The sequence below is a fragment of the Pteropus alecto genome, unplaced genomic scaffold (genome assembly GCF_000325575.1).
Source record: "Pteropus alecto unplaced genomic scaffold, ASM32557v1 scaffold313, whole genome shotgun sequence".
In the NCBI taxonomy this organism is placed as follows: domain Eukaryota; kingdom Metazoa; phylum Chordata; class Mammalia; order Chiroptera; family Pteropodidae; genus Pteropus; species Pteropus alecto.
This window is the reverse complement of record NW_006434832.1, coordinates 1,406,641-1,417,859: the sequence shown is the minus strand read 5'-3', so window position 1 is coordinate 1,417,859 and position 11,219 is coordinate 1,406,641. Positions and strand designations below refer to the sequence as shown.

At 48.5% G+C, this 11,219-nt stretch overlaps 1 protein-coding gene across 2 annotated transcripts in view; it reads left to right on the top strand.

The window, feature by feature from the left end:
• Positions 1-11,219, top strand: part of PLEKHM1 (pleckstrin homology and RUN domain containing M1) — a 41,301-nt gene that overhangs the window by 16,766 nt on the left and 13,316 nt on the right. For both annotated transcript variants that reach the window (XM_025045599.1, XM_006910153.3), the window contains 3 exons: positions 354-753; positions 6,261-6,531; positions 9,194-10,114. In XM_025045599.1, coding sequence (XP_024901367.1) covers positions 354-753; positions 6,261-6,531; positions 9,194-10,114 — 1,592 coding nt within the window. The remainder of the gene's footprint in view (positions 1-353; positions 754-6,260; positions 6,532-9,193; positions 10,115-11,219) is intronic.

Sequence of the window (11,219 nt, the reverse complement as noted above, 5' to 3'; positions counted from 1 at the left end):
ACCGAGGCTCTGCTGCAGTCAGCTTGGAGAAATGATTGCCCACACAACCGTTTGGCCGAGTAAACGCTCCAAGCCCACAGTTAGTCTGTTCGAAAGGTAGAGGCGGTCAGTTTCCATTCACATCAAGTCTTTTTTCTCTGCTTCGTGAGCTTTTTCACCCAAGATTCTGGGCTCCACAACTCACCTGCCGACCCCATCAGAGAAGGAGGGCTGTGAATGATGAAGAGAGTCTTGTTTCACTTTGTTTCTTAAACCACAGGACAGCAGTTTTCCATTCTCCCCACTGCCCCCGTAGCCTTGGGCATTCTAGCTGACAACCTGTCTCACAGGTTTCTTTGTTTAAAAACTTCTAGGGTGTTGTCGGAATTCAGCAAAGCCCAGGTAGACACTGTGCCAACCAACAGACTGAGCCGAGAAACGGAGATCCCCACACCGCAGGCCTCACTCTCCTTCCACGGCCTCTGCCTCGACACCAGCACACACCTGCACTTTGTTGTGCCTGCAGATCCCCTCCCCGCCCAAGCATCCTTCGGGACTCAAGATGGTGGCCAGGAGCAGGAGCCGCTTTCCCAGGTAGCTGGCACACTGGGCTTGCAGCATCTGGGCTCTGCCCAAGCTGTCCCTTCAGGGAACACTTCAGACCAGCACCCTTCTAGTCCTGTGAGAGAGACGACCAGAGCAGTCGGCCAGCAGAAGCCTTCGGTGGATGACAGAGCTGTACTGAGCCTCGTGGTTTCTTCACCCACCAGTCTGGTGAGTGGTACAGGCTGTTCACGGGGAGCTCTTGGGGAAATGTCTCAGAGTGGCTTCTGCCTTCTCTCCGTTAGCACCCTCTCCCTGCCTGGTGTTAGTGCTAATAGTGCCATGATAACAGAGCTAGTGTTTCTTGGTGTGTGAGCAGCGGATATGAGCCAGGCATTGCGCTGATCACTTCCCATGGGTACCTACTGTCACCTTCACATCAACCCCGAGAGAAGATAATTCTCACCTGACCACAGAGTCTCTGCTCTTAACCACTGCCACTTAGCAGCTTAAGGCCTTGAAGCTTGGACGAGATGCTTTACCTTGCTGAACCTCGCTTTCTCTTCAGTACTTGTTATTATTAAATTAATATTGCCATATAACACCAGGCTTCGAAAATGCTCGTTTTGCAGCATGAACCAGATTTAGAACTGTGCTATCCAATTTGGCAGCCACTAGCCACATGAGGCTACTGAGCACTTAAAATGAAGCTAGACCAAATTGAGATACAAGCTGTGTAAAACAAACACTGGATTTGGAAGACCTAGTATGGAAAAAATAAAATTTTTCATTAATAACTTGTTGATTACATATGAAAATATTTTGATCTCTTGGGTTAAACAGAGTATATTAACATGAATTTCACCTTTTTACATTTTTTTAAAATGTGACTACTAGAACATTTAAAACAACCTGTGTGTCTCACAGTATATTTCTGTTGGACAGCACTATTCCAGAATAACAATCCACCATGTTGATAACCAAGGGAAGCCAGGCCTGGGAATGTCCTGGAGAGAACCGTGGGTAGTGAGACTTGAGAAGTGTCAGCCTGGTGCAGCAGTAGTCGAAGCTGTGAGCCCAAGCTCTTGACCATTTCACATTTGTCCTTGTGCCATGGAAAGCAGAGGTAGGAGTTGGTATGCACGTGTGCACATGGACACATAAAGCCTGGAGATTTCCCCAGCTGCAGTCTGGGGCTCATGTTGAGACAGTCTTACTTTTTCAAGTTCCATCCATGTGCTTTTCTCCTCTGGCCTAGAGCGTCCAGATCCTATAACTCAGGGTGGGACAGGGCCATGAAGTAGACTAGAAGAGGCGCACCCACAGCTCTTTTGAGGGTCAGGTTCTCCAGTTTTACAATCCTGAAGATGTCTTCAGGGCCCAGAATGTTACGGGACCCTGAAGGTTGGGACAAAGAAGTTGCCAACATGTGCTGAAGGTTGAAGAAAGGCTCTACAGCCCCCAGCAGGGGACAGAGAAGTGTCCCCTAGGAGTAGTGGCTGTGTGCCCCAACATGGCTCCACAGAGTGGCATTGCCCGTATTGAGTTCACTACTGTCTAGGGTCTGGCTTCTGCTTTGCCGGCTCAGACATATTGTCTTGCCAGGGTCCCAGAGCTGATGCGGCAGGGCAGCTCACCTCGTTAGCTAAGCTCTTCCTCTGCTCACCAAGTTTGGACACTCTGGCCTCCTTGCAGCTCCGGATAAAGTATGCTCCTTCCAGTTCCAGGCGTTTTCACTTTCTGTTCCCCCGGCCTGGACCTTTCCCAGCTCCTCTTCCTCACTGTCATCTCAGCCTTCCCTGACCGCCCTGCCTCCAAAGCATCATCCCCGGTGAATCTTTCCCATTTACCTTCTTCACTTTGTCTGTAAGAGTCATCACTGCATGGAATTATATTATCTCTTTATTTGTTTGCTTATTTATTTTCTATCTTCCTAACTAGACTGTTTGCTCCATGATGTGAAAGACCATGTCTATTTACTTCTGTATTGTCAGCTCCAAGCACTATACTTGGGAGAGAGTAGGTATCAATGAACAGTTCTCGAACTCTCTGGAGACTCTTGAAATGCCAGCCTGTACGTTTACACTGAGAAGTGCACCATCAAGTGCAGAGGATGGGCAGGCTGGATGACCAGGGCAGACCCCACGCAGGCCCCAGGGGAGTCTGGTTGCTGGAAAGTTGCTTGGGTAACACAGACTCGAAGCACCTGCTGCTGCGTCTAGTGTGAGCACCCTGGACGCCCACGTGTGGAGTCCATCTCCCCGGGGGAGCTGTGGGTCCCTTCATCCCTTCATGCAGTAGGTAGGCACTAGGCAGCACTGTGCAACCCGCCCGCTCACACTGGCCTGGTGAGCCCCCTTTGGACAGGGCGGGGCTATGCCTGTATGGTTTTCATCTTTCTGTGATTCTATCACTTAGTCCCTGCTCTTTATTTGACACTTTGGGAAGGAGCTTCACTGTCAAGAGCCATTCAGTCTTTCTTTAAAATTTTTTTAAAAAATTTATTCAATGCAAAGCCCCTGCTATGGGCCGAGCACAATGCTTGGTACAGTGATGGAACAGGACAGACAAGGACCGTGCTCTTTGGGGACCGACACTAGATTAGACATCAGAATTGCACTGTGAGAAGTGCTGGGAAGGGAAGTTGCAGGGATGCGGGAGCTCGCTAGGATGGCTGTATTTGTGAGATATGGAGGGGTGTAAGTTGGTGTCTCAGCTTAGCGCACAGAGGACAATGTAAATCCCAAAACGTGGCCCTAATCACTGCCCTATGGACTGCCCTCCCATTGCACGTGGCCCCTTCCTCCAGGTAGGGGGTAGAGGCAGACCCTTTGCCTGACGTAATGAGGACACACTGGACAAAAAGTGCTTTTTTGAAAGCAGTCTTGAGACCTGGTATCTCACTCCTCAGCCAGACCCCTCTTTTGGGTTTAGCTGTTGTATGAAGTGTCCTTCTCTGCTTTATAACTGGGGGCCCCAGTGTGGGACATGGCCCCAGAGCTCAGTCCAGGCCAGTGGGCAGAAGCTCGAGGACCCCGCTTTGCCACTGTTCTTCTCCATTGCCTAAGAGAACAAAAGACTTTTTCCCCTGGAGTATGACCTTGGTCACTGGAGCATGTCTGACCACTTCCTCACAGTCCCCTCACAGAGGTGCCCTCACCAGTGAGCATCCATCATCTCAGAATTCATATTTGTCTCTTTCTTTCCAGTTCCCTTATCTGCTTTTGTTATTTTCTGTTAAAAATGTTTGGAAAGTCAAGATCTATCCCCTCATTCCTTATAATCCTGTACCAGGCACAAAGAAAAATGACCATCTAGAAAGCTTTGTAGGTGCTAGGACAAAGGTAAGCACAGAAGGCCATGGGAGCCTGGGAGTAGGAGCGGGTAGGCTCCTGACTCAGAACTCCCACTCAGCTGACAGAGTCTTATAGCATCTAAATGGATTAAACTGTCAAAACCAATCCTTCCGCGGCAGCCCCAGCCCTGCTCCCCTTCCCCGCCTAGGGTAGCAGGGATGGCAGTCTTGATTTAGCGGTTGGAAATAGCAACATCAGGGTGAGGTTAGTGGCACTTAACAAAACAGCTGCACTTGGTCCCACCCCTTGCGTGATTCATTTCCTCTGTGTAGACAGCCATGCAGGGTGGCCCAGCCATCTTCCTTACTTCTGTTCTTCCACACTTAAGCACAAAAAGGCAGGGAGCACTTGAAATAGTAAAGGAGCTGGAATCCATTCCCACAAACCCCCAGACCCCAGACCCACCCTACTTCCCCCAGCCAGTGAGCAGCTTCAGACTCGGAGAGACAGCCACAGAAGGGAAGGCACAGGGCCTGGCTGCCTGGGGCCTCAGGGCCCTGCTCCTAAGTGGGGAGCAGAGGCAGAGGCGGCCAGTGAAGACTCTGGGTCCTGCTCGCTCATGCCTCACTTATCTCAAACCCTACAAGCCGGGCCAAGAAACTCTACATCTCTTAGACAAATGGTGCTGGGACAACTAGCCTCCACTTAGAAAAGAATAAAAGTAGACCCCTTCTTCACGCCATACAAAAATTAACTCAAAATAGATCATAGACCTAAATGTAAGAGCTGAAACAATAAAGCCCTCAGCAGAAAGCGCAGGAGTAAATCTTTGTACCTTGGCTCAGGCAGTGGTTTCCTAGATACAAAAGCAGAGATAAAAGAAAAAATAGATGAATTGGACGTCATCAAAATTTTTAAATTTTGTGCCTTAAAGGGCACCATCAAGAAAGTGAAAAGACAACCCTCAGAACTGGAGAAATTATTTGCAAATCATGTATCTGATAATGGCCTAGTATCCACAATATATAAAGAACCCTTATAATTTATATTTGTTTCCTAGGGCTTCTGTAACAAAGTGTCATAAACTGGATGGTGTGAAACCACAGAAATATATTCTCTGCTAGTTCTGGAGACTAGAAGTCCAAACGCAAGATGTTGGCAGAGTTGATTCCTTCTGGAGTTTCAAGGAAGAATCTGTTCTACACCTTTCTCTTAGCTTCCGGTGTTGCCAGCCATCCTTGGCACTCCTTGGCTTGTAGACTCACCACTCCAGTCCCTCCCACTGTCACCACGTGGCCTTCTCCCTCTGTGTCTCTGTCTTCACTTGGCATTTTCTGTGTGTCTGTCTTTTCTCCTTTTATAAGAACACCAGTCACACTAGATGAAGGGCCCACCCTACCCTAAGTGACCTCATCTAACTAATTACATTTGCAACAACTCTATTTCCAAATAAGGTCACAGTCTGAGGTACTGGGGGTTAGGGTTTCAATATATCTTTTTTGGGGGATTCAACTTAACCCATAATACAACACAAGAATAAAAAGACAAACCAGTTTTAAAAAGGGCAACAGATTTGAATAGACGTTTCTCCAAAGAAGATATACAAATGACCAATAAGTATATGAGAAGATGCTCGGTGTCATTAGACATTAGAGAAATACAAATCAAAACCACAAGATTGTACTTCACACCTATTAGGATGGCTATAATAAAAAAAAAAATAATAATAATAATAATAATAATAATAATAATAACAAGTGTTGGAGAGGATGTGGAAAAATTGGAACCCTCATACACGGCTGATAGGAATGTAAAATGGTGCAGCCACTGAGGAAAACAGTTTGGGAAGTTCCTCAGAACATTAAACCTGGTGACCATATAACCTATCAGCTCCACTCCTGGGTATATATCCAAGAGTACAGAAAACATAAGTTCACACAAAAACTTGTACATGAATGGTCATAGCAGCGTTATTCATAATTGCCAAAATGTGGTACATCCATACATTGGAATATTATTTGGTAATAAAAAGGAATGAAGTCCTAATATATGCTACAACTTGGATGAACCTTGAAAATATGCTAAGGGAAGGAAGCCAGTTACAAAAGACCACATGTTATAAGGTTCTATTTATACAAAATGTCCAAAGTGGGCAAATCTATGGAAACAGAAAGTAGATTATTAGTTGCCTAGAACTGGGGCGGGTTGAGGGGAGATAGGAAGTGATTGCTCATGGATATCGGGGAGGAGGGACTTCTTTACAGAGTAATGGAAATATTCTAAACTTAGATCTTGGTGATGGTTGCACAACCCTGTGAATATGCTACAACTATTGAATTGTATACTTTATGGGTTCATTTTGTAGTATGTAAATCATGTCTCAATGAAGATGTTTTTAGAAAACTTTGAAAACAGCCTATGTCTTTTCTTCTTTCCCCATAGAAAAGCAAGAGTTGGATCTCAGAAGATGACTTCTACCGCCCACCCCAGGAACAACCCTCAGAGAGTCCTGCACATCGCTCCGTGGCCCCTTCCACAGCAACTCCGGAGTCGAGGCCTGGTCTTCTCAGGCACTTTTCTCAAGGACCGAGGAAAAGCTCCTCCATGGGAGCCTTAGACAAAGCTTGTGTGCCTTCTCCAGAAAGCAGGAAAAGCAAGGCGCCTGCGGCACTGGAGCATAAGAACTTCAGGGTGGTGCACCGCAGGCAGATGGGTGAGTGACAGCCGAGTTCTGGGGTGGCCTCATTGCAGGGGCGCTGCCTGTCCGAAAGCAGTTCTGAAGTCCTCTTTTCCATTACCAGCTGGGTGGTGTCTCCTCACAAGAAAAACCTCATCCCGAAATGGAATAAGGAGCACCCTTGCTGAGTCATTCAGGAATGCATTTCAGAAAAAAATACTATATTTTTTCAAATAATCTTAATAAAGTAATGCTTAAAATTGCCTACAGAGTACAAAGATACTGTTTCATATATTGAAATGGAAAATAGTTTCCCTGAAACTACCCTATAAATCTTATTATACAGAATCCTGATTCTATCTAGAGTCCAGAGCAAACCCTGCCTCTGGAAGGTCCAGGAGTTTCAAGTGCTCCTTCCCAAGGCCTTTATCTTAAATGGTTTATTTAACAGCTCTGGGCACTTTATCAGATCAGCTGTTTGTTTAGCATCCTCCATGTGCTGTTTACAATGAGGCCAGCTTAATCTCCACACCCTGTGAAATTCCAGAAAGCGTTAAATAACCATAACCTAATTTTTCTGTAACCCTCATACATCGCCTTCTTATTTCAAACAAACAGAAAAATGTGCCCTGGAGTCGGTCTCTTTCTCCAATTTTCTGTTTGGAGTGACCCAGCAGAGGATTCTGGCCAGATTCCTAGGGCCCTAGCTTAGGGAGAATGGATAGGGCCCCGGTCTCCATGCTGGCTTCTTTTAGGTTTTCCTGTCAGCCCATGTGATGGCCGTAACCATTGCCAGAGAAGGTGTGCTTTGTGCCTGAGCCGTCAATTTTCCTGAGGAGTAGGGAGACCCTCTACAACGGTTTGAAATCGCCAAGGCTGGTCCAGGCTGGGAGAGAGGGAATTGTGTGCCCTTTGGATCTCTTGGTGGCAGACCCCTGGGGAGCAGAGAGCATTGAGCAGTGTGTGGTACATAGGCACCCACTCACTCACTCATTCAGCAGCTATTTATTGAGCATCTATGATGTGCCAGGCACTGTTCTAGGTGCTAAGGACACACCAGGAAACAAAGCAAAGTCCCTATCTTCATGAGACTTATACTCTAGTGTGAGATGGACAAGAAATAAGAAAATTAACAAGAAAATGTATAGTACAGGCAAGTGATCATGACTGCTGTGGAAAACAATAAATTGGGGAGTGCCAATGTGGGGAGTGTACTGTTTCCTGTAGGATGGCCAAGGGAGCCCCACAAATCAGGTGACACTTGCAGAAACGTGAAAGAAGAGAAAGGGGAAGGCAGGAGGCGATCTCTGTGGATCCAGCACGGAGACCCTGTGATGGGAACATACTGGATGTGCCCAGGAAACTGGAGACCAGCGTAGCTGGAAGAGGGAGTGGAACGGAGGCGGTTAGAGATGAGGTCAGAGTGAAGGACGGCCTGTGGGCCACGGAAAGGATGCTGGCTTTTACTCGGAGGGAAGTCGCAGCCATTGCCAGGTTTCGGGCAGAGGGGCATGCTCTGGTGTATTTTAAATGGGGGCATCATCCTGGCTCATATGTTGAGGGACAGCAGGGAGAGAGAGACCAGTTAGGAGGCTATTGCCATAACCCAGGCCAGGATGACAGTGGACTAAACCCATGAGGTGGTGGTAGAGGTGGTGAAAAGTGGAAGATTCTGGACACACCAGCGAGATTTGCTGATGTGTTTGATGTAGGATGTAAAAGAATGAAAATCAAGGATACGGTCAAGGTTTTAGCTCAAGCGACTGGAAGGATAAAGTTGGCCGCGTTATGAGATGAACGTTAGGAGAGAAGCAGGTTTGGAGTGGGAATCGGGAAGTCATTTTTGGGCATGTTCACTTTGAGAAGCCTGTTAGACATACACGGAGCAGGTGGAGATCTGAATCTGTTCAAGGTAGGGTCCAGCCTGGAGGTAAAAACTGGGGAGTTGTTGGCATAAAGCCCCGAGAGTAGATGAGATCACCTACGAAGGGTTTGTGGATTTGGCCACAGGGAGGACCTGGTGGCTTTCCCGATGGCAGTTTTAGCGGAATGAGGAAACAAAAGCCTGACTGGAGCAGGTTCAGGAAGGAATGGGAGCCGGGGAACTAGAGCCGGTTCTAGTACCTCCTTAGGGGGTTTTCCATAAGAGGGACAGATGAACAGGGTGGTAATTAAAGATGCGAGTGGAGTCAGAGAGGTATTTTTAAAGACAGGAGAAATAGCAGCACGTGAGTGTGCGCGCACGTGCACAGACGGGAATGATCCAGTAGAGAAGCGAGAAGATGTGGACGTGGGAGGGAGGGAGAAAATCCTTGTTTTTGAGTAGGTGGAGAGGGCGACTCCTGCACAGATGGAGAGGTTGGCCTCAGACAGAAGCACAGTCAGTTCACCCCCGGTGACAGGAAGAAGCAAAGTGTGGGTACAGATGCTGGAAGTGGGGGAGATGGAGTAAGGGACATGTAGAGGTAATCTTTTGAGTGCTTTTATTTTCTCAGTGAAATTTAGAAACAGGGTCAACAGCCAAGGGAGAGGATAGGGTGAAGGCACTCAGAGAATGTTCCCATGCAGCCCCGTGACTGGCCTGTGTTCTAGCGGCAGTCACTTCGTCCGCACCCAGTATAGGACCTTAGGCTCCGGAGGTTTGCTCGAGTGGTGAAGGGGCAGGCCCATTGTGTAAAGTTCCTCTTTCTGCCTCCAGGGCTGTCCAACCCGTTCCGGGGTCTCATGAAGCTGGGCACGGTGGAGCGACGGGGGGCGATGGGCATCTGGAAGGAACTCTTCTGCGAGCTGTCCCCACTGGAGTTCCGCCTCTACCTGAGTGGCGAGGAGCGCACCTGTGTCGAGAACTGCTCCCTGCTGCGCTGCGAGTCTGTGGGGCCAGCCCACAGCGACGGACGCTTCGAGCTGGTCTTTTCCGGCAAGAAGCTGACCCTGCGTGCCTCCTCCCAGGATGAGGCCGAGGACTGGCTGGACCGGCTGCGGGAGGCCCTGCAGAAGTGCCGGCCCCAGCAAGATGACGAGTGGGTGAACATCCAGTACCCAGAGCAGCCCGGTGACCCCCCAGAGGCTCCCCAGGGTGGCCTCCCCTCCCACTCGGACCTGCTTACAGAGCCCGAAACCCTCCAGGGCACACAGTTCGATTGGTCCTCTACCCAAATTCCAGAGCCAGACGCTATTAAAGAATCCCTCCTATACCTGTACTCGGACAGGACCTGGACGCCCTACATTTTTTCCCTGTCCTTGGAAACTCTGAAATGCTTCCGGGTGAGAAACAATGAGAAGATGTTAAGTGACAGCCATGGAGTTGAGACCATCCGAGATATCCTGCCAGACACGAGCCTCGGGGGCCCGTCCTTCTTCAAAATCATCACGGCCAAGGCCATCCTGAAGCTGCAGGCCAGCAATGCCGAGGAGGCCGCACTGTGGAGGGATCTGGTGCGCAAGGTCCTGGCATCTTACTTGGAGACTGCCGAGGAGGCAGTGACACTGGGAGGGAGTCTGGATGAAAACTGTCAGGAGGTCCTGAAGTTCGCCACGGGAGAGAACGGCTTCCTGCTGCAGTACCTGGTGGCCATCCCCACCGAGAAGGGCCTCGACTCCCAGGGCTGCTTCTGCGCAGGTGCCGACTTGCCCTCCTTCTGCCCCCAGCTCACCAGCCTCCCTCTGCCTCGGGTGGGGTTCTTGGAGTAGACTCTGCACCCCTTCCTGATCCTCCCCAAGTGCCCCCATCCCACCCCTGGGGTGTTGCAACAAATGAGGCTGTTTGCAGATGTTTGCAGGAAATAGCGTCTGCTCCTCCCCAGCACTCACTGGGGCCAGCACCCCTGCTCGTGGGAGCTCCCTCCTGCCACCTCCTTCTGAGGGTTGGGACCTGTGGGTGGCAGCTCTGTTGCATGCTGCTCTCTGCTTAGGGAGTTCTAGGAAGCTAAGCTTTCCACTGCCTTTGTTATATTACTTATGATCAAATGCTTTGGGAGCAGGGGCATGGTACCCTTTCAAATATTTTTGCATGCTTTTACAAGTGCACACAATTTTTTTTAATTACAAAAATGGGCTCATACTACTCAGTGCTATTAGAACTTTCAGTGATAGCGAAAATGTCCTAGATTTGTGCTGTTCAATATAGTAGCCACAAGCCACATGTGACTACTGGGTAATTAAAATGTAGCTACTGTCACTAAAGAACTGAATTTTCAATTTTATTTAATCGAAATGGATTTAAAATTAAAAGGGCATATGTGGCTCACGGCACTATGTTGGACAGCACAGCTTTATACATTGTTTTGCAAGTTGGTTTTTTCCTAGTTAAAGATACATTATTGATATTGTTCCAAGACAATACATTTGCTATATCATTATTATTCTCAAATCTAACTCTTCTGAGCCAGATACTTTATTTGGATTGTCTCATTTAATCTTCTCAATCACCCTGTAGGTATAGGTGCTACTATTATCTCTGTGTATAGCTGAGGACACTGAGTCACAAGGCTAGTAAGAACCTCGTCCTAAGTTCACACAGCTATTAAGTGGCAGAGCCAAATGAGAACCATGATGGTCCCAGAACCTGTGCTCTTAGCCAGGTCTCCATAGGCCCTCTCTACTCCCTTGTTTTCAAGACTTTGCGATATTCCCCTGTTCCCGTCCCGTCTTCAGCTCTTCTCTCCAATCCAGCCAGCCATTTCCATCACCCTGGGCCCTCCGGGTGAACTGCGAGCAGTTTGCCT